The 22,645-nt window shown below is 57.6% G+C and overlaps 1 protein-coding gene across 8 annotated transcripts in view; it reads left to right on the forward strand.

Moving 5' to 3' along the window:
* NF2 (NF2, moesin-ezrin-radixin like (MERLIN) tumor suppressor) overlaps positions 1–17,802 on the forward strand; it is a 52,662-nt gene extending 34,860 nt beyond the window's left edge. Inside the window, exons 14-17 of one of the 8 annotated variants that reach the window (XM_054219436.1) lie at positions 2,794–2,924; positions 4,745–4,904; positions 6,707–6,766; positions 16,332–17,802. In XM_054219436.1, the coding sequence (XP_054075411.1) occupies positions 2,794–2,924; positions 4,745–4,904; positions 6,707–6,742 (327 nt within the window). In that variant the 3' untranslated portion in view covers positions 6,743–6,766; positions 16,332–17,802. Of the gene's footprint in view, positions 1–2,793; positions 2,925–4,744; positions 4,905–6,706; positions 6,767–9,749; positions 10,593–16,331 lie in introns of those variants that run through there. The other 7 variants (XM_054219435.1, XM_054219437.1, XM_054219434.1 and 4 more) reach the window with 7 other exon arrangements.
* Positions 17,803–22,645: the final 4,843 nt, after the last annotated feature.

Below are 22,645 nucleotides of genomic sequence, written 5' to 3' on the forward strand. Positions count from 1 at the left end.
GAGGGATGACCACTGTCAGCCTGGTGCTCGCCTCTGTTAACTCCACGAAATTGCTTGAATGCAGTAACAGGATTATGCAGTTTGTTCCAGGTGAGGAAACAAGTGAGGGAGAAGGTCTGTGTCCCCTTTGTCACCCCGTGTCCTGGTGACCCCCCCGTGGCCCCCGGATTAAAAAATCTCTGCACCTTGTGCAAGACTTGCCCAGGATTATTGCAAATGGCAGGGAAATGCGTTGCTCCTGTGCCTTTGAAAGCCCTTGGCGTGCTCTTTGCTCTTTCGTTACCCTTCCTCACTGCTGCTGCTCTCTGCCTTCACCAATTTTTCCACTGCTTCATGAAAGAGCGCTGCTGGGGAAAGGCAAAGAGGTGGCCGTAGGAACCCTGACAAATTGGCATCTGGACTTAATGATTGCAGCAGATAAATTCCTGCTCAACTGTTACTGCTGGTTTTTGGGTGGTTTTTTTTTTGTTTTGTTTTGTTTTTTTTTTTAAAACAAAACCCAACAAGCTTGTGCTGAAAAAAATGCTGGAGGTTGTTTGAAGGCCAGCAGGCTGGTTCTGATGATCCCGACTCCCCTGCACAGCAGAGGTGGTAAAACCTCACGTGGGAAGGGCTTTGCGGACACCTGTGTGCCTTACAGGGAAGGGACTTGAATGTCAATGGGATGCAAGTATTTAAATGAGTTAAGTGCTTTGGCAGACTTGTCCCCTTTCCTTCGAGACTGGAATTTAGGTGCTCAGCTGCCCCTCTCAGCGCCTGCTCCGGAATGAATGCGGTTGTGTTGATCACAAAGAGGAGTAAGAAATAGCATTTTCTTGTCCTGTGACGCTCCAGCCAGGCCGAGCAGTGCAGGTTTTTTTGCTGCTTTGTTTATGCTTGTCCTAGGTGTTTGCCCCTGCAGGGTAACTGAAACGTCGTGCCTCTCGGGTTTGTCCAGCCGAAGAGCGAGCGGGGGACGAGCCCTGGCTGTTTGTGCATTCCAGGCTGGCGGCGAGGAAGGAGGCAGGTTATGGTGCAGAGTAAATCTGTCACCACCCCAGTGCTAGCGGTTCTTGTAGCGGAGCGAGCTGCAAACAATCCCTGGAGTATCACAAATAGAAGAAATGAGGGGAAAGAAAGAACGAGCCAGCCGAAGCTCAAGATCTTGTTTGTTGGGGCAGGTACCTTAGAACCATCCCAGCCTGTCTCTGCAGCACCGTCTCCTGCCATCCCCCGGTCCAGGCTGGTTTGGGCACGTTGTTTTCATTACAGGGATCCCTTAAAGCAAGAAGGAGCGTCTAGCAGAGAGGTGGGTGACCTTTTGGATGCTGGGCATCGTATTTATGCCGGGATTTCGTATTTAAGATGAGGGCTAAGGATGCCGGCAGCAGCTGTGACTCAGATCCACGCGCACAGTCTGCCATCCGAAGCCGCCGTGCCACTGCTGGCGACCTCATCTACCGTATTGCAAGAGCGGAGTGATGATTTGAGTCAGGAGGCTTTTCCTCTACTGCTAGCGAGCCCATTTATTAGAGGTGTGGCAGAATTTTTGAGGGAGAGAAGGGTCATTTTTTTAGGGGAAGATCAGAATCTGAGGGCCCGGCAGTGTGTGACAGCGGAGGATATCACAGCATTTGGCAGGAGGAAGAAAAGTCCCAAATCCTTGCTCAGGTGCGATATGAGTGATTCCCTGTGTTATCTCTGCGTTTCCAGCTGAATCTAGCAGTGGTTCCTAAACACTTAGAACTGTAAATTACTATGAAGAGAAAAATGTATCGGTGCATGTCCCTGGACTTTCCCGAACTTGCATCTCAATGTAACCCGTGAGGTTACGTTATTCTTTGCTCACGCCTTGGGAAGCAGCGGAGGGCAGGACTCTGCTGTCAGGCAGGGTCTCACATTGCCCCTCTTTGCAGCTTGTGCTTTTAAAATTTGATTTAATGTTAAATAGCTGGCAGATGTCTCCCAAGAGGCAGCTGCTGTCCCGCGTTGTTTTAAGTGGCACAGCAGTGATAAACCCTAGGTTTTTTACGAAGTTTTGTCAATAGGTTTTGAAGGCAGGTGGTGTTTTGTCTCCTGTTTACTACCGCCAAGAGCAGGGTCCCAGAGAAGCAACAGCTCTGGATTGAAGAGCAAATTGGGAATGGAGCAAGGGGACACTCAGGCTGATCTGGTGCTTGGGATGCTGGGCTTGTTTGCTGCTCTACCTCTGCAGCGCTTTGGAGTCCTTGCCGTCTTCTGTGTTAAAAGATCACCAGCTGACAAAAGAACCTCATGTGATCTACTCTCCAGAAAGTTTGAGGCTGGTTCAGAAAACTGAGGTTGTGAGCAGTCTTGCATGAGGAATATGGGTGCCCCTTCTCTTTCCCCGTGCAAATGATGAGATCCTTCTGGTTCAGCGCCGCTGCAAGGTGGAATACACACAGTTCTTTGCTGTGAGGGGGGTGAGCCCCTGGCGCAGGTTGCCCAGAGAAGCTGTGGCTGCCCCATCCCTGGAGGGGTTCAAGGCCAGGTTGGCCGGGGCTTGGAGCAACCTGGGCTGGTGGGAGGTGTCCCTGCCCAGGGCAGGGGGTGGCACTGGGTGGGCTTTAAGGTCCCTTCCCACCCAAACCATTCCATGATTCTATGATCTCCATGAAGAGTGTGCTGTTACCTGTGTAAGTAGCAGATCAGGACCTTATTACAGCGTTGGTAATTAGCACCTTGTATTGTGTGCTTTAGGTGGTGCTCTGATTTTACCTCTGCGTTACAGAACATTTGCTCTAGGAACGCTCGTGTTGCCAAAAGTGATTAGTTTGTACTCTCTCTCCTTAGCAGTCCATGAACTCAAGTACGACAGCGCTGCCTACTGACCTGCCAAGCTTCAACCTCATCAGCGAGAGCCTGTCCTTTGACTTCAAGGATACGGACATGAAGAGGCTTTCGATGGAAATCGAGAAAGAGAAGTATGTGGCATACATCCAGTCCAGGCTAAGGCTGGGGTTTGTGCCTCGCTTGCAGTGGAAGGAATTGCACCAGGGCTGCACGTGAATTTTACCTTCTGGATGAGTGTCGGTGTGACATGAAAGTCTTTTGGATTCGCGTTTGCCGGGTCGTTAGTAAATGTGGAGGTGTAGCTGCTGGCTGACCATTTCGCTGCGTGGGGACCTGGTGTACAATGTCTACTGCCCGCTTAAAGGCGAGTTGAAGCATGCTGAGCCCGGCACCGCTCAGTTCCTCTCCGTATGGTTGACCCAACTCTTGCTTAGGCTTGAATTGTCCATGTCGGTAGGAAGAGTTAACAGCGGTCTGACCGCTGGTGCGCTGAGCTGCTGCAGGCTGGCGCTTGTGCGTTTGCAGTGTGTCCAGAGAACGTAAAGATAGCTGTGGAGCGGCTCTCCTTAGGTGGAACGTAAAGGAGTCTGCGCTAAGGTCCCGCGTTAGGGCTTTAACCCCTTTTTCCTGGAATCTGTGTCATGTTTATATATAAAAAGTGCGCGCAAGCAAGTTTGGATGTGATGATGAGCTTTGATCTTGTGTTTTCCTGAGGGTGTAAGTGTAGCCTTCAAAATTACAAATTTAGCAGCAATCAAAGCAGATCAGATTTTAATCTCAGTAGTAATAACGTGCTTTGTTCATCGATTGGGTAGCAGATCAAAGCCAGAAGGGCTCTGCCATAGCGCTCCGGCCAAAACTTCCTGGGAGCTGCAATGAAACGCCCCTGGATCCCAGAGGGTGGTTTATTTGGCCTCTGCTGAGAACCCTCTCCCGTGTATGAAAGAACAGACCCCTGTGCTAAAGACAGAGATGAAAAACTTTTCCTAAAGCCAGAAGGAAAAAGATAGGAGCTGAAAATACCAGGATCATTCCCGGTTCTGTCCCCAGGTTGCTAACTAGGTCACCCCACTCTCCTAAGCAGGAAGAGCTTGGCTCTGCCGAATGCTGGAAGCAATAGCGTGCTTTTGCTGGCTTCTCCGGCGCTGTTCGCCTTCCTCGGGGGCCGAGATAAACCTCGCTACAAATTTTGGCACTCCGAAAAGGTTCTTGTTAGTCTGCTGGTACTTTGACCCGGGTCTCGGTGTTTTAATCACAAGTACAAGGCTGGCGCGGTGCGATGTTTCTCCAGTCGAGGCTTCAGCGCGGAAGGCAGTTAGGGCCGAGTCCTGAGAATGGCTGCGTTTGGGGTTTTTTGCTTTCATTCTTTTTTGGGGAGATCTTTCTTTCTCCCAGGGATGCCGTGTGTCTAAATGATACCTGATATTTTGGGGGAAATGCTCTGCTCCCACGCGGTTTACAAGCTAAATCCCCCTACAACGCGAGAAATCGGTACATCAGGGTCCTTCCTTCCTGGAAGAATTCGTGCCTTTGAGTTTGTGAGCTGGGTTTGAGAGAGGGTGCGGTGGAATAGAGCAGCGCGGCTTAAACCAGTGTCTCGTAGACCGAAACTGTGTCACGTTAACCTATGTCATGGTGCAGCTTTGCTCAGAAATGGGGAGACTTACAAATATCAACCAGCGGCTCTAGTTTGGCTTTATTTTTTTTTTAGAGTAACGTCACTTACAGTTTGGTTCTGGGGTCAGCTGTCCGGGTCGTCTTTTTAATAACAAAACAAATCATTGCTCGAATATTTTACTGTGTGCTGTAAACTAACGGTTTCAGTTCCACATGCTAGAAATGATGAAGATAAGGTTTTTCTGTTATAATTCCGTTACCGGCTGCCACGGTATCACGTCACCACGTGCAGCTGGCCAGGACTAACCCGGGGCTTAAATTTTGTGTGTGCCAGGGTAGAGTACATGGAGAAAAGCAAGCACCTGCAGGAGCAGCTGAACGAGCTGAAGACAGAAATCGAGGCGCTGAAGCTAAAGGAGAGAGAGACAGCTCTGGATATATTGCACAACGAGAACGCCAGCCGAGGCAACAGCAAGCACAACACTATTAAAAAGGTATCGGAGGGCTCCAGTTTGTATCTCGCCTGATGAAATCCTTTAAAAACAACCACGAGATAACCCTTCCGTTTGGTTTAGCTTTTGCACAACTTGTTATAATAAAATTGTTTGATCTAGGCTTTCTTCCCCGGCTGCTTAGCTTGGAACCGGGGTGCAGGGAATTTCAGCTTCGGTGGTGGCTCCTGGTCGGTATTTGCCACAACCAAGCCTTGTCTTTTCAGTGCTGTGTGAAGGGATGCGAAGGTCTGGAGGTTGGAATGTCTTGCTGAACCTTAACAAAAAACTGTACGGAGATGCTGTTAGAAGGGATCTGCTACCCTGGTGACCCCAGGAAGAGGAAAAGCCCTACTTGCCTATTGCAGCCATTCCCTACAGGCACTGCAGGGAAGCAGCCTTGAGCTTTCCTGGTGAATAATAAGGGCAAAAATACTCCTGACTTACAGGCTTTTAGTAGAAAAAGCCAAAAAACTCTTCCTCTTTTTTTTTTTAATCTGTTCTCGACTAACCTGTAGCGCAGCTTCAAATACTAACAGCAGAATCTTTTGCTAGCAGGGTTTGTGTGAGGTGTCTGCCCCCCGTGCTGCGGCCTGCCTCTAGGAACACGGTTGAGATGAATGACTTAGCCAAAACGTTAGGGTGGCTGGGTCTGCTAGCCCGGGAGTCGCACCTGAAACGTCACAACAAACCCCGTCCTTTATTTTTACATCCGATCTTTTTTTCCTTTCGCTTAGTAGCTTGGCTGTTGTCCCAGCTGGGCTCAGCGTAACGATGGGCTGGGGGCTCCTCCATCATCAGCGCGGTGGGATGTAGGGGTCAGCCCCGCTCGCCTGCAGAGGCTTTTACCCGGCTGGCTTTCTCTCCCTGTAAAAGAGTGGGAAATCTGTATGGCAGGGGATGCAGGTTGTGGTAACAACTCCAGGTTTTAAAAACAAATCCTTATCTCTTTACTACTGCCTGCTGAGAGTTAACATCTGCAAGGATTTGAAAATATCGGTTCATGCCGACTTTCATGGCTGGGAGTTTACGACTGCTGAATCGGAGCAGGAAAATGAATCTAGCAGGTCTTGCTTCCCGGTTTCCCCGTGCTAGCCCTGAGCTATTCGGGTTCTGTCCCTCCAGAGCAGAGAATATAAAAAATCTTCACAGACGCTTTTGTCACTGTAGAATCTGAAGACGTTTCTGCTCCCAGTAGGTTTTGTTCAGTTTGGTCTCCGTGCTCAGAGTCCTCGGTTTAAACGGGAAATGCTAAATTTTCACTTCTGACAGCGACGAGTTCATAGAGAGCTGATGGTCCCATTTGTCTCACTTAAAGAAGGTGGCTGGGCCGTCATTTCGATGGCTGTCAGGGCTCATCGCTGTAATTGGGACTGTGCAGTCAGTCCTCCTTCCTCTGAACCTGGAGGCTTGTCCTGTTCCCCCCCCCCTCCTTCAGGAGGGGACCGAGGCCACCTGGCTCCCCCGTCTCAGCCGGAGGAGCAAAGGGTTTTAAATAACAGTCTGTTAGTGGAGCACATCAGAATAAAATTACAGCCTGCTTTTGTTCGTGCCACCAGGAAGTCAGGAGGGCTTTTGTCTTTGCAGTTGTGATGGAGAGGAAAATGCAAGACGCTGGGAATGGGATAGCAGTTTAGCAACGCTTAAATAATACCAACCCTCTGCCCCACCTGGAGGCCGCTGATCCCTTCAGCGCTCCGGGCAAACTGTACAGATTGCACAAATGACATTACTCGTATCACAGAGGATTATTTTGTTATTTTTTTTTTTATTATTATTTTGTTCATTTTATTTTGCTGGTTTAGCCTCAAGCCCAGGGCAGAAGACCTATCTGCATTTGAGACTTCAAAGTAGGTTATTCCAAGGTACTCTGGCGTGGGTTGATGGGATCACCGGCTGTAATACTAACCCGTGCATGAGCTTGCCTGCGATCCGCACCGCTCTCGCCATCTCCCATTGCTGCCCTACACCCCTACATCCCTACACCGCTCCTTACGCACCCCGGCGGGCTGCGGTGCTGCTGAGACCGGGCTGGCCGTGGCGCAGCACCCTGACCATCCCCATGTCGCAGGCAGCCACCCTGCCTGGCTCCCTCTCGCTCCCCCGGTAGCGTTCGCAGCCTCTCCGCATTCGTTTTTGCACCTGATCCTCCGTGCTGGGAAGCATCTTTCTTGGCAGAAGTTGAGTTGGCAACATCAGTGGGGGAGTGCAGGCGTAGATGCTTAAATAATTAAACGCGCCTGTTTTTGCTCTGCTGCCGGTGGCTGGGAATCTATTGGAGGTGCAGGGTGGCCTTTGAAGATTCCTTTAATGAAGTAAACCAGGACCTTCCCCCTTGTTTGCTGCAGAAAGAAATTCAGGATTTAAAAAGCAACCACCAAACAAACCCCATCAGCTCTTTGCTGCCAAAACTGTCTAACGGGCTAAAAATGCACACCTCCGTCTTGGAGCGGAGCGGCACGTGGACGCGTTATCAGCGTCTGCCTGTTAGGGAAGCGTGGCAGGAACGTGAAGCCGGCGGTGGAGGACACACGGGGTCTGCAGGTGGCTCTTGGGCAAGGCTGCAGCCGGGGGCGATGCAGGGAGACTGTGCTGGAGGTAACGCTGTTGGTCACCGTCGCGCCTGGGGACACCGGCTGTCAGAGCCGCTCTCCGTCCTGCCTGCGATGCCTCCGCCTGTCCCCTGCCTCCTTCAGTGCGCCAGTGACTCCTGCTGCCTTAACGCCACGTCGTTTTTTTCCGGAGCCTGCTTTCCTACGACGATTTGCCCTCGCCTGCGCAGGGCATTGACTCCCTCCTTCGGAAGGATGAGTTTGGGGAAGTTTTTTTGCTCTTTCCTCGACTGTGGTTCTCGCACACCCACAGGGTTTAGCAGGTTTTGAGCGGTAGCGCGAAGGGAAGAAACAGCGCGGATGCTGCGTGGCAGCGCTCGGGAAGGCGGGTGGCAAACCTGGTGGTGAGCGCCTCGGGAGAAGCCTTCGTTCAAAGTTCCTCCCAGGGCTTGCAGAGCCCTGCCTGCGTGGTGGGCACGTACAGCCGACTGTGGAGCAATTTCTCAGCACCTCCGGAGCTCTATGGCGGAGGCAGGAGGATGCTTTAGATGCAGACTTCTCCCTGGCCGGTACCCAGACACCATCAGCACAGGTTTGTGCCGTTCTCGAATGGACCGGCCCTTTCAGGACTGCAGGCAGCGCTGTAAATCACTCAAGTTTAGGGTTTTGTGCTAAACCCTAAACCTGGACGCTCTTGGGGGAGTGTAGGTGTTCCCAAGCTGGACTGCTCTCGTTGTTAAGCATTCCTCGGGGAAGAGGGAGGACACAGGGAAATCAAGGGGTGACCCTGCAGGTCCAGGCCACCTTGGGAGAGGCGTTGGATGTCTCTCTAGGGCCGGCTGGCCGTGGTTGGAACCTCCTGTCCCGTCCCAACTGGCTTGAGAAACTGGCAGGTGAAACGGGCAAAATCCACTTGTGACCACAGCACGAGGAGGTGAAATGAAGCCCTGGCAGTTTGCGAAAAGGCTAATCCAGCAGCTGAGAGAGATTCGGTGCCTGGGAGGAGCCCCAATAATTAAACCAGATGCACAGCGAGTGCTGCGGTGTGACCTCTGGGTTTTGTTGCCTGCCTTTGAAGACGCCTGCTAAGTTTTTCATGTTTAATTACGTGGTTAACATGCTAATCCGTTTTTATGAGCTCTGTGGGCACAGCACAAGCACCTCATCTGGAAAGCGATTTCCCTTCTCCGTAGCGCGCTCTGCCGTGGGCTGGCGCTGCTGCCTCCAGCTGGCTCGGCGTCGGGAGGGTTTGCCGCTTAGGCTGCGGTAGAAGATGAAAAAAACCCACTTCTTCCTCGCATCCTCTGGTGTAGGAAGGCTCCCAGGACAGGCTGCTGCTCTAAAACACAATCGGCTCTTTCATTCCGGTTGCTTTCTTCTCCCGCAGTCACGCTTATTTACTGTGATTTAAGCCCTTTGAAGTATCCAGGCAAGGAGCAAATCTCCATGCCTCTTCCCAGACAAGTGGCTTTGTCCTTGAGCAGAGCTCTGGTTCTTCGCCGGGCTTGGCCTTTCCCCGCCAGGCTCTCAGGCAGCTCTCAGCTTTTTTCCCCGTTTCTCTGGGGCTCGAGCTGGCTCCTTGGGACCAGCACTTTTGGTGCCCGTGGGGATGGTGTGGACGGTGGCAAGCTGAGCTGTTGCTGACGATGCTCTTGCCGGCTCCTCTCCTGGCTCATCCCAGTTGCGGCGTGGCGTTGCCTTCAACTCGGCTAATGTCGGATTTTTTCTCTTATTGAGGCCCTTGGGGTTTGGGTAGGCTGCTGCAAATCTGCTTATTTATCCCCAGTAAACTAGTTGGAGCTTCTTGTATCGTCGGGCCATGAATGGTATGTCCTACCACGTTCCTACAGACGCAGCGTCGTCCCTTTCGGGTTTAGGCAGCTCCTGGCTGCCAAGCACAGAGGGGCGAGCGAGGCAGAGCAAAACAGACCTCTGCGAGTTTGTCTCCTCTCCTCTAACCTTCGAGATCTGCTGTGGTCTGTCCTCTGCAGCGCTGTAAGGACACTGGCGAGTTAGTGATGGGCACTGCCATCCGCGTCTCTCGTGATGCGGGTACGAAGCTGCTGTGCCATCACCAAACGTCATGAGGCTGCTCAATCATCTGGACAGGTTGAAGGTTTTCGGGAGGCTGTCGCTGGGGCAGATGCCTTCTCTGCCTGTTTTCCAGCTGTGCTGGCTAACATCTTGCTAGGGATCATTGAAACGTGTCCCTTGGGGACTTCAACAAATCTTTAGGGGTTTCTTTGTCATCTCCTGGGGACTCCCTTCCTCACCTCTCCCCTTCTGGGACTTGCAGGCTCCCCTGTGTGAAATGGGTCCGCTTTGCTCCAGTGGTTTGCTGGGGAGATGGAGGACCACTGCCATTCTAGGGAAGGAGAACGTTATTGTCCCGCTGGAGCTTCATCCTGCAGAGGGAGGGGACCAGCACAAGAAATACTTCTGCTCTGGGAAGGGCAAAAGGAGGGAGCCTGGCGGGTACAGAGCCGGCTGAGCTGGATGCAGGTGGGTCCATCCTTTCCTGTGGTTCCTGTGACAGCCCGGACATGGATGAGACGCTCTCTAGTCTCCTGCAGAACTGCAGCATTGCCGTGGCATCGCTCTGTAATCTGCTCCCACCAGGAGAGGAGAAGGTTGCGTGCTGCAGAACGGGCACACCACCAGCGAGGGACTTCCCGGGAGAAGCAGCACCGGCGTTTCCCATCCCCTCAGGAGCTGTGAGGGTAGAGAGAAAAGATGCGCGAGGATGCTGGCTTCTCGCCCTGCCTGGCACCCGGCTGGGATGCAGGCGAGAGCCGGGAGATACCCGGTGAGCAAAGCAGCTCTAGACGCCTCCGGGCACACATTTTCCGAGTGCAGGAGGAGACCCACATGGGTCTTGCCCACACATACCCACGTGTGCGAGGCCGTGTCCTTGCTGGGTTCATTTTCTTTTTGCCCTGCTTCTCCTTGGAGCCGGGAAGTGAAACTCCCTGGCAGCTAAACTGGGACACGGCAGCCTCTTTTCCTTGTTTACAAGGAGCGAAAGGAAACTAGGAAACGTCAGGCCTATCAGCTATTTTTGTGGCAGCCTTTGAAAAGCGTTTCCTTCAAATGGAGCGTCATCTTCTCTCTTTTAAACGCGCTCATCAAAGCATCGGAGGCCGGGGGAAAGTTGTGCTTGGGAGACAATAAACGGCAGCGTGGGAGTAAGACAGAAACGGCGAGGGGTGGGGTAGGGGGGGAAATAGGAAGGTTTTGGTTTGAAAAGTAAATGTGGGAATTGAAAGGTCCACCTGGCCGGTGGGGACTGGGGATTGGGCAGGGATGGAGAAGGACATTCAGGGGAATAGGAGGGGAATAAAGAGGATTTACTGTGTGCAGCGCTGGGTGGCGATTTAGCAGGAACCGTAGATCTCCCGCCCAGCAGCAGGAGGATGTCCCCGGCATGGCGTGGGGTGAGGCGATGCCGCTGGGGGTGGCACGGATCGCCCTCATCTCCAGCCTGGCCACCTGCAGGATAAACAAGGGAATGGCAAAGAAATGAGAAATTTCGAACCTCTCCCCGTTCCTCGGGAGGGTGGGGGAAGGTTGATGGGATTTGCAGCCCCCTTCCCTTGCCCGTGCCCATCTCCGGTGCGTGGGGAGGGCACCGGCTCCGGTGGGCTCGCTGGGAGCCCGGCCGGCTTCTCTCTATTTGGTTTGCCCAGCCAGCGGAAGTTTTATGTGCCTGCAGTTATTGGGTTAGCCGCTCTAAACCCCGTTCGGCTAGGAGGGACTTATTGGGTTGCTTTTGTTTGTTTTTCTGAAATCAAATCAGTCCAGCAGCCCTGGGTAAAAGCAGAGCCCAGAGGATCCCCAGCGTGGGAATGCAGGGAGCAGGACTCTTCCCTTTCTCCTATCTTGATTCATTTGAGCTCTGGACGCTTAATTGCGCTCCCTCCCTGCCTTTCTCTCTCTCTCTCTCTCTCTCTCTCTAAATTTTCTTTGATGACTCTGGTAGTGCATTGTGGAGCCCACCCTCCCTCCTGCAGGAAGGAGATTATCATAATACTGCTTGTAAATCAATTTTTTTTTTTTCCCCTTTCTCCGCACTGACGAGAATGTAACTCGCTCTTAATCACTCTCCCTCGCTCGCACAATGTTACGGTACGGGCATGTATATTTATTTCTCCTTGCCTGGCCAGGCAAAGGGGAGGCAGAGGGTGTGGAGAGTTTGAGGAGGTGGTAGAGGCTCCTTCGGGTTTTCCCCCCCGCAGGTGGTGGAGAGGCGCGAGCAGGGCTGTGCTCACCTCCTCGCCTTCATGGCCCGGTGCAGAAAAGAAAAGGGCAAAACCAGTTGCTCCCTGCGTGAAGGGAGTGGGATTTCCCTGCAAAGAGCTGTTTGGGGCTCGTGCTTTGGGAGCCGAAAGGCGACTGGAGGGGAGCTTGGCTGCGGGGCTCCCTGCACCCACCAGCTTATGCAGCACCTTCGTGTGCCCCCGCAGCGCTGGGTGGGATGAGTCCGGCTGCCCCGAGGAGCATCCCTTGGCTCTGCCCCTCTGCGTCCAGCACATCCCTGGGGTTTTTGTCCCTCGGCTCTGCCTCCAGCACATCCCTGGGGTTTTTGTCCCTCTGCCCCTCTGCCTCCAGCACGTCCCTGGGGTTTTTGTCCCTCGGCTCTGCCTCCAGCACATCCCTGGGGTTTTTGTCCCTTGGCTCTGCCCCTCTGCCTCCAGCGCATCCCTGGGGTTTTTGTCCCTCGGCTCTGCCTCCAGCGTATCCCTGGGGTTTTGCCGTGCTGCAGCCCTGCGGCGCTCGCTGTCGAGGCCACAGCACCGGCCAGTGGCAGAGCTCTCCTGCCGTGCTTCACCTGCGCTGGGAGCGAGGGTCACCCTGCCTGCAATTGCTCAACAGGAAGAAAAACAAGAACAAAAGAAAGAAAAAAGGAGAGGGAGGGGAGAGTTTTTTCCCTCCAGGCACGGCGGAGCATCGGTGGTGGAGAGCAATCCTGATTTCCTCTCTGTTAATTCCCGTGCCGGGCTATAATGGGGTGTGAGGAAGCAGCTCCTGAGAGCTGCATGGCGGTCCCCATTCCCGGCGCTGGAGGTGCCGCTGGGGGCTGCCGGAGGTGCCTTCGCCCCAGGGATGGTGGAGGCAGAGCAGCCTGAAGTTGCTGGCCCCTTCTTCTGCCCGAGCCACCGCTGAGGTCTTAGCTATAACCTGGCTCCTGCTAATGGGGAATGGGGTAACTGTGCCCGTATCCCCCTCGTGTGATGCCCTTCTAACGCCCACCAGGTTCCTGGGGAGAAGGAGAGCCGGAGGCTTCTCCTCGGGGAGACGAAATGGGAAGAAACCCCCCCCTGCCCCGGCGGCAGCTCTGCACAAGCCTCCTGGCTTTCTCAGAAGCAGCCAGAGCCTACCGTGGGGGTGGTGAGAGGTGGGGGGTGCCTCCGCAGGACAGGAGCGGGGGTCCTTGCTCTGTTGCTGTTGGAATCCCTCTGCTCTTTGCCTTTCAGGTGGCAAAATCTGGCCAGGGCCGAGTGCCACCGAGCAGCAGGGCATGGCCCTCGTGGAAATTCAGTGCTCGCACCGCTCTGCGGGACCTCATCTCATCAAGACCCATCTTTGCTCCCGCTCCCTCTATGCTGGCAGCTGGGCTGCTCTTCCCGTGCCTCAGTTTCCCCATATGGGTAAAAAAAGCAACACTGAGGAGCTCAGGGGAGCCTTTGAAGGTCACGGATGAAAGCCCCTGGTGAAGGAACAGGGCTGCATCTCTTCTTTCTCCTCGTGCCCATGCTGGATGCCCTCGGAGTGCTGCCTCCACGTGCTTCACACGGTGCTGCAGCAACATTTGTTAAGCTTTGGGCACAGAAGCCGCGCTTTGAGGTACCCCAGGACTGCGAAAGCGCGCGGGGGATTAATGGGGAGCTGCGTGTAGCTAAAAGCAGAGAGCAGACTCCAAACAGTCAAACCTCCCTTACAAGCCTGGGGGAAAACATCTTCCCTCTCTGCTTCATCAGCGGTTGTAGCCGGCTCCTTTCATTTCTCTGGCGGAGCACGGAGTTTGCTGGGGGGGACCTGGGGGGCATCTCCCCTTGCTGTGCTTTAATGGAGCGGCACGGCGAGCCGCCGTGGGCCGGGGAGGTGGTGGGATGCTTTGATGCGCCACCGATGATTCAGTGGCAGCGTATTAGCTGGCAGCAGGTAGCTGGCAGGTAAACGTTCCTCCTTGGGGGTGTCCACCCTCTCGGGGGTCTCCCCAGGTGAAACGGGAAAGGGGAGCTGCCCCATTTCGGGCTGTGGTGGGCAGACGGGCTCCGGTGTGAGCCCCGGCACTCGTGCAAACATGGGGGTCTGCTCATCCTCACCCACCCCCATGAGGACCCTCCTCTGACGGGCGACCGTAGTCCCCATCCTTCACGTCACTGCGGCGGGAGGCAGCAGCAGCCCTGCTGGAAGGGGAAGGACCATGCTGCACGCCGCGATGTCCGCTCCGGTTTTATACACCTAATTCCTTCCCACCCAGGTGTCTGCTTTGGGATCGCAGGCGGGATTTCTGCTGGAAGAGCCGAAACGAAGCCATCAGTGGGGCTGGCAGCAGGCTGGGGCTGCCCACTCCTTTTATTCCTCCCTTCTCCAGCCTTGAGAGAGAGAGAAATGAGCTGCCCATAGCACGCAGACCCCCTGTCCCATCGCATCCAGCCTCCATCCAGCTCTGGAGGGGATGCTGAGGAGGAGGAGGAGGAGGAGGAGGAGAGCCAGCCCTGGCCCAGGAGATGCTGCCAGCAAAGGGCGTTAAGCCCCTGCAGAAATTTCCTCCGCAGTACAGATTTTTTTTTTTCTGAATGGCAATAGAGCTGTGAAGGAATTACCGAGGAAAGGCCGTGGGGGGGAAGCGGGGAGGGGGAAGCGCTTGGCAGCTCCCTTGCGGGGGCTTAACTCACTGTAACGTGATCCTAGGATCCCTGTTTCAGCAAAACCGGCGGCCCCGGCGGAAGGCTCCGCTGCTTAATCCAGCTGAAAAGAAGCCTTTGCAATTAGCCGGCTGGTTTGGCAAACTCTTGCGGTGATTCAGCAGCTGGTTGGAAGGTGGCACTTCTCCCACCGCGCTCCTTTGGGTGGTTATCTGTAAATACTGTGATTTCTTCCTCGCCGCTGAGGATGTTTCTTTCATCTCTCGTTCGGCCCGTTTGGCTCGCGGCTCCTCCGGCGGGTTTATTTCTTGGATAGCGCCGCGGAAAGCTTTTCTGGGCTGGGTTTCCGAGTCCTGCAGAGCCTTTGCTCCAAGGACACAGTCCTGCAAGCGAGGCCTCTCCAGCTCCATCCTCCTGCGGGATGGAGGGAGCGGGTTCGGGGTGAGGACCCTGGGCAGGGGAAGGTGACAGCCCCACGCAGGTGCCGGGACGGTGGTGGCGAGCCACGTTGTGGCTGCTTTGGACCACCACGGGGCAAGCTGGGCACGCGTGGTCATCCCACTGCAGGTTGTGGCTTGGGGTTGGACACAACCACGGGACAGAGGATGGTCCCTAACTGAGGGTGACAGAGGGTGACACGTACCTGGCTGGCCCAGAGCCCTTGGAGGAGCTATAGGTTTAGTGATGAGCCTGGTTCTCCCTCTGTCCTCGGCTGGTGGAGGTTGTTTCTCCTCCAGCCTCACAGGAGCCCCATCAGTTCAGCCTCGCAGTTCCTCCATCAGCAGGGCAAGGAAAGGAGGAGCACGCTGGACCCCAAGGGTTTTATTGTGCTGTGATGAGGCGCAGCGGGACCGGCGCCTTCCGTCAGGGCTTCTCTGTGCATTTCCCAAATGCAGCCTGAAAGCTGCGGCCACGCTAATTGCGTTGATTGAATCTGTGGCCCCTCAGTGGCCTTTGCTTGGGGGGAAGGTGGTGTCGGCAACAGAGAGCAGTCGTGGTCCCATGCCCAAACCCAGGCTGGGCGGAGGGTGGCTGGAGAGCAGCCCTGAGGAGAAGGACGCGGGGGTGTTGGGGGTGAGAAGCTCCACACGCCCCGGCAACGTGCGCTGGCAGCCCAGAAACCCCCCGCAGCCCGGGCTGCATCCCCAGCAGCGTGGGCAGCAGGGCGAGGGGGGGGATTCTGCCCCTCTGCTCCGCTCTGTGAGACCCCCCTGCAGCGCTGCCTCCAGCGCTGGGGCACCAACAGCAGAAGGACACGGAGCTGTTGGAGCGGGGCCAGAGGAGGCCCCGGAGCTGCTGGGAGGGCTGGAGCCCCTCTGCTGGGAGGACAGGCTGAGAGAGCTGGGGGCGTTCAGCCCGGAGAAGAGAAGGCTCCGGGGAGACCTTGGAGCCCCTTCCAGTCCCTAAAGGGGCTCCGGGAAAGCTGGGGAGGGACTCTGGAGCAGGGAGGGGAGCCACAGGATCACAGGGAATGGTTTTGCACTGGAAGAGGGGAGATTGAGATGAGATGTGAGGAAGCAATTCTTGGCTGTGAGGGGGGTGAGCCCCTGGCGCAGGTTGCCCAGAGAAGCTGTGGCTGCCCCATCCCTGGAGGGGTTCAAGGCCAGGTTGGACGGGGCTTGGAGCAACCTGGGCTGGTGGGAGGTGTCCCTGCCCAGGGCAGGGGGTGGCACTGGGTGGGCTTTAAGGTCCCTTCCAACCCAAACCATTCCATGATTCTGTCCCCCAGCCCAACCTGCCCCCCCCTTGCCCTGCGCTTTGCCTTCGGGCCGTGCTTGTTGGAGCTGGGGATCGGTGGAGGTCCCTGGGCTGGGGCTGCTGAGGCCGTGCACGAACATCCCTGCTTCTGCCTTCCCTGGTGTTTCGGGAGGGACAGGGGCTGGGCCAGGAGGGGATGGATGGAGGCAGCAGCTCCCTCCTGCCCAGCCCGGTGCCCCCCCTGCCGGGGGATGAAGCTGGGGCCGGGCGCCCGTCCCCCTTCAGCCGCCCCCTCTGCTCTCTTGCAGCTCACCCTACAGAGCACCAAGTCCCGCGTGGCCTTCTTCGAGGAGCTCTAGGATGCGACCAGCCGCTCCGCACCACTGCTGCCCGCTGAACGGAGCATCCCCCCCCCACCCCTACAGCATCGGCGTGCCCCAAACGGGGCCGGGGGAGCCGGGCATTGCCCCCCGGTGTCCTGCCCCCCCCACCGCGGGGTGCTGCCAGCCTCTGCACGCCGACGGACTCGGGTGCCCACGGACTGTGTGACGTTCTCTAGCTTAGCGTCCCTTCACCCTCCTCCCTGGCCCTCTTTTTTTTTTTTTTTTTGGTTTTCCCAGCCTTTTTCTGTGATTTTTTTCTAGCCTAGTTTTTTTAGCCTTGGCCTTCCCCTTGGTGCCGGGGTGGGGGCTGTGACAGTGCCTCCCCCCCAACCCAAGCCTGGCAGCCAACGGGGCAGCGTGCGGAAGGGTGTCCCTCGGCGGGGATGCTGTCCCTCCGCGGGGATGCCGTCCCTCCGGGCTGCCTTCTCCTGCCGGTCCCGGAGCCTTCTCCGGTGATGCCCGGAGCTCCATTAGGAAGGCAGAGCATGTCCTAGTGGAGTGCTGTAAATCAGGGGCCGGCGCGCCGGCGCCCGGCAGAGGTGGGAGGCAGGAGGCAGGCGGGCAGGGAGCGGGATGGCAGCGGGGACCCCGGGCTGCGGGGATTAGGGCAGGAGGTGGGGAGGAAGGCCCCCTCCTCCTCCTCCTCTCCGCAAGGGATAAGGAGCAGAACAGCTAGTGCCAACCAAATGAAACCTTTTTTTATTATTATTATTATTGTTTGGTTTTTTTCCTGCAAACTGTGACAAACCTGGGCAGCTTGAGGCCAAGGGGGGGCTTTGGGGGCTGAGGGCTGGGCTCCTGCTGGGTGCCCCGGTCTGGCAGCCCCCCCCCACGATGTGGCCCCCCCCCCCCCAGCTCCTCCGAGCCCCTCCCTGGGCTGCCTGCTCCTGCCTGTCCTTAAGCAGGTGCCTTTGCTCACAGCTCTTACCCCCCCGGCAGCGGCCGCAGGGGGGGAACGGGGATGCCTTGACTTTTCCTTCGTGTCTCCATCCCAAATCCTGCCCTCTGCTCGGGACCGGGGGGTGGGGGTGGGGGGGGGTGATGGAAAACCTCCCTTCCAGCTGCGATTTACCCTTTAAGGGAGCCGGTGCTGCCCTGAGCATCCCCCGCATCCCCTGGGGACCCCCAATTCCTCCCTCCCACAACCTCACCTGACCCACAGCCACTCCGGAGGGTCAGCCCCTGGGGCTCAGCACCTCGTAAATCGCGTCCTGAACCCTTTTTTTATTTAAAACCGCTTTGCCTCGGATCGACTCCCCGCACGTGGCTGCGATTCGGCTGCCCGTGGCCTGGCACAGCCGCTTTCCTGTTCCCCTGGACTCTTGTACTGGGAAGAAATAACCGTTTTCTCATTTGTTTTAATAAAAATTCAAAGCACTAGGAGGGGGAGCTGGGACTTGTTCGGTCTTTTTTCTTGGGGAAAAACCTCCCAAAGCCCTTCGCTGCGGCAGTTAAAAGCAGGGGGGGGAGGTTTTAATGGGGAGGCTTTAATGGGAAGCACGTCTGGGGCCATGGGATCCCTCCGGGAGCTCTCTGCGGAGCCGGGGTGGCATCCCGCTCCCCGTCGCTCCGGGGGTCCCGCTGTCCCCACTCCCATGGGCTCCTCCATCCCTGCTTGCTGCCCGTTTCCCTCCCGGGGTTCGGGGTGCCCGGTGGGGGGCTGAGCCCCATGTTTGCCATCCCCGGGGCTCTGCCCATGGCTGCCTGCACTCAACATGCCTGGAATAAATAACCGATACGCTGCATTGACCTCCATTTTTTAATTAATCACCGATAAAACCCCTCTGGGGACCCGGCTGAGCTGCCAGCCCTGAGCTGGGGCTGCCGGTGGGGCTGCACCGAAGCACCGTCTGTGCCAAACCTCACCATGGCCGGGCAAGACCCAACGCGGCGGGGGGTAGGGGCTGCTCCCGGTCGTCCCCCCCCCCGGCCCCGTTGCGACGGGATGCGCTCAGCGATGGATGGATGCGCTTGTTTATCCGCTCACAGCAGCCAAACCCCGGGAGACGAAACGCAGCTCCTGGCGAGGGCTCGTCCTCGGGTGGGCTGGGGGCGATGAGGGTTGGTTGTTTTATTTTTTTTTCCCCTTTTTTGTTGTTTTAAGCAGGGCTGAGGGAGGCGGGATGGGGTGGGGGGGGTGGTTTGGCACGGGGATGCTGGTGGGGGAGCAGGGGAGATTTCGGGGCTGCAGGGAGGCAGCAGGCGAGGGAAGCGGAGGGTGACCTGATTTCCCACGCGTGGGGTGGGAGCGCTGCCCACAGCCGCCCGTGTCGATAATGCAGCTGGTGTGCTGCCTGCCCTGCCTGCCCTGCCTGCATTGCACTGCCTGCGCTGCCTGTTCTGCCTGCGCTGCCTGCATTGCACTGCCTGCCCTGCCTGTCCTGCCTGCGCTGGCTGCCCTGCCTGCATTGCACTGCCTGTGCTGCCTGTGCTGCCTGCCCTGCCTGCATTGCACTGCCTGCGCTGCCTGCATTGCACTGCCTGTGCTGCCTGCCCTGCCTGTGCTGCCTGCGCTGCCTGCATTGCGCTGCCTGCCATGCCTGTCCTGCCTGCGCTGGCTGCCCTGCCTGCATTGCACTGCCTGCACTGCCTGCGCTACCTGCATTGCACTGCCTGTGCTGCCTGTCCCGCCTGTGCTGCCTGCCCTGCCTGCGCTGCTTGCATTGCACTGCCTGCACTGCCTGCACTGCCTGCACTGCCTGCATTGCGCTGCCTGTGCTGCTTGTGCTGCCTGCATTGCCTGCATTGCCCTGCCTGCGCTGCCTGCTGCCTGTCCTGCCTTCCCTGCCTGCACTACCTGCAGGGAGCGGGCAGAGCCGGGGATTTGGCCCCAAAGCGAAGCCGAAAAGGCCTTTCCCAGTCCGGGCCGTGGCAGCGGGGCCGGGGCGGCAGCGCTGGGGGATGCAGCGCCTGCGACGGGGGCCGGGGCCAGCGCAGGAGGGTCCCCGATCCCTCAGAGGGGCCGCGCGCAGTGGGACCCCGCACGCTCACAGCACTGCGCGCTTGCGGCACCCTGCAGCCGCAGCACTGCACGCACCCGCAGCATTGCACGCACCCGCAGCATTGCACGCTCACAGCACCCCGCACCCACAGCATTGCGCACTGACGGCATTGCACACTCGCAGCCTTGTGTGCGTGCAGGGTCGCGCACTTCCAGCCTTGTGCACTCCTAGCGCTGCGTGCTTACAGTGTTGCACACTCGCAATCCCAGGTGCTCACAGCACCGCACGCTTGCGACCACGCACGCTCACAGCACCGCACACTCGCAGCACCGTGTGCCTGCACCATTGCACACTCGCAGCACTGCACACTCATGGCATTGCACGCTCACAGCACCCTGCACCTGCAGCGTTGCATGCTCATGGCATTGCACGCTCGCAGCCTTGTGTGCGTACAGGATTGCACACTGGCAGCATTGCACGCTTGCAGCACTGCACGCTCACAGCACCCCGCACGTACAGCTTTGCACGCTCACGGCACTGCACGCTCGCAGCCTTGTGTGCGTGTGGGGTTGCGCACTTCCAACCTCGCACACTCCCAGCACTGCACACTTGCAGCACTGTGTGCCTGCACCATTGCACACTCGCAGCGTTGCACACTGGCAGCATTGCACACTCACGGCACCCTGCACCCACAGTGTTGCACGCTCACAGCATTGCACGCTTGCAGCCTTGTGTGCGTGTAGGGTCGCGCACTTCCAACCTCGCACACTCCCAGCACTGCACGCTCACGGCATTGCACACTCACAGCCTTGTGTACGTACAGGATTGCACACTGGCAGCATCGCACGCTCACAGCATTGCACGCTCACAGCACCCCGCACCCACAGCGTTGCGCGCTCACGGCATTGCACACTCGCAATCCCATGTGCTCACAGCACCGCACACTTGCAACCACGCACCCTCACAGCACCGCACACTCGCAGCACCGTGTGCCTGCACCATTGCACACTCGCAGCACTGCACACTGACGGCATTGCACGCTCGCAGCACCCTGCACCCACAGCATTGCACGCTCCCGGCATTGCACACTCGCAGCCTTGTGTGCGTGTGGGGTTGCGCATTTCCAGCCCTGCGCGCTCCCAGCGCTGCCATGAGCACTTGCAGTCCCGCATGCTCCCAGCGTCGCACGCTTGCAGCACCCTGCGCCCGCAGCATTGCGTGGCATCGCGCGCTCGCGGCCTTGTGTGTGGACAGGGTTGCACGCTCGCAGCCTGGCACACTCACAGCATCCCATGCCTCCCGCCCTGCACGTTTGCAGCCTGGCGCACTGGCAGCGCCCCCCTCCCGCCCCCCCGGCTCCCCGTTTGCACACTCGCAACCTGGCACACTCGCAACCTGGCCCAGGTACTGGCTCCCTGCCCACCCTCCCGCGGCACCACCGGGGCCGTTCCTCCGCTTTCAGAGGAAATCTCATTCTCTTTTTTTTTTTTTTTTCCCCTTTGAGCAGAATTAAACCCACCAGAGCGGCGGCAGCAGCAAGGTGGTGGTGGTGGTGTGGGGGGGGTTGCCTTGCAATGACTTTGCCCAACGAAAAAAACCCCATCCCAAGTACCCCAATCACCCACTTGGGTGATTCCCAAGTACCTCTCCCGACGCCCTCCTCCTGCCACGGATTCTTTAGGAAGGAAATCATGATTTTTTTTGCTAAGCCCAGGCAGTAACCGAGCGTTTCGGCAGCGGTTCTCCGTGCGCTGGGGGTGGCTTTGTCACTGGCTTGGGGACAGGTTTGTGCCCAGCGCTTGGATAAGGGTGATTTGTTGGTTCCATGAGTGTCCCTGTCCCCAAAGCCTCCTCGACTCACGGGTTTTTCCCTTTCAAACCATTAAATACTCTCAAAAAATAGAATGAAACGCTGAGAAGGGGGGATGGAACCCATGGATGTGGGGGCCACTGGGGTGGAGGGGCCGCAGGGTGGCCCATGGGTGTCCAGGCCAGGACCAGGAGCCTGGGGGGGGGTCAGGGTGCTGGTTTGGTGCCCACCCAAAATGTGCACGGCTTCGGCTGGCAAAACCTGGCCGGAAAGGGCCTTTTGGGGGGGGAAAGACGGGATGGATGGGGAAACTGAGGCAGGGATGGCTCTAGTGTGGCCTCCCCACACCCAAAACTCCAACTCCACACCCCCGGCCACCCCCCTGCACCACGGGGTGCTGCGCTGGCGCTGGGTGCACCAACAGCAGAAGGACTCGGAGCTGTTGGAGCGGGGCCAGAGGAGGACACGGAGCTGCTGGGAGGGCTGGAGCCCCTCTGCTGGGAGGACAGGCTGAGAGAGCTGGGGGGGTTCAGCCTGGAGGAGAGAAGGCTCCGGGGAGACCTTGGAGCCCCTTCCAGTCCCTAAAGGGGCTCCGGGAAAGCTGGGGAGGGACTCTGGAGCAGGGAGGGGAGCCACGGGATGAGGGGGGACGGTTTTACACTGAGAAAGGTCAGATTTAGACTAGGTCTCAGGAAGAAATTCTTCATTTTGAGAGTGGTGAGCCCCTGGCCCAGGTTGCCCAGAGAAGCTGTGGCTGCCCCATCCCTGGAGGGGTTCAAGGCCAGGTTGGCCGGGGCTTGGAGCAACCTGGGCTGGTGGGAGGTGTCCCTGCCCAGGGCAGGGGGTGGCACTGGGTGGGCTTTAAGGTCCCTTCCAGCCCGAACCATTCTGCGGTTTCCGTAGGGGAAGTGTGTCTGCACGGGGCTGGGGGTGCCTGGGGAGGTGTGTTTGCACGGGGAGGTGAAGCAGGGAAGTGCAGTCCCGCACCCCAGCCATGTCGGGGGGCAGCGGGCGCCCTGGCACGCAGGACGGGTGCTCGGAGCCGGCACATGGGCGTTAGTCAGCACGGGGCCGGCTCTGACTCATGGCTTAATGGATTCAGGCTGACACGCCATGGCACGGCACAGCGTGGCACGGCAGGCACCTGGCCACAGGCCACCGTGGGCACAGGCTGGAGCTGGGCGGGGGCCGGGCACCCAACAGCTGTGGGTGGCTCTTGCGGGGTCGCCCTCTACCCACCAGCAACAGGAGCCAGCACAGGGTGGGAACTAGGGGAGCAGCCCATGGGACACCCCATCGCTGGTCTTGGGCACCCTGGGGAGCTCGGGGCACCCATGGGTGCTCAGCCCCCAGGTGGTTCGGGTCTGGGTTGCAGGATGACAACGTAAAATGCTGCTCCCCAGGGGCAAAGCCAGGCAGGGTCCTGCTCTCCAGGGACAGCGTCTTGGGGACATGGGGACCTTATTCCTCCCTTTGCCAGCAGCTGC

The sequence above is a fragment of the Rissa tridactyla genome, chromosome 13, assembly GCF_028500815.1.
Source record: "Rissa tridactyla isolate bRisTri1 chromosome 13, bRisTri1.patW.cur.20221130, whole genome shotgun sequence".
Taxonomy (NCBI): Eukaryota; Metazoa; Chordata; class Aves; order Charadriiformes; family Laridae; genus Rissa; species Rissa tridactyla.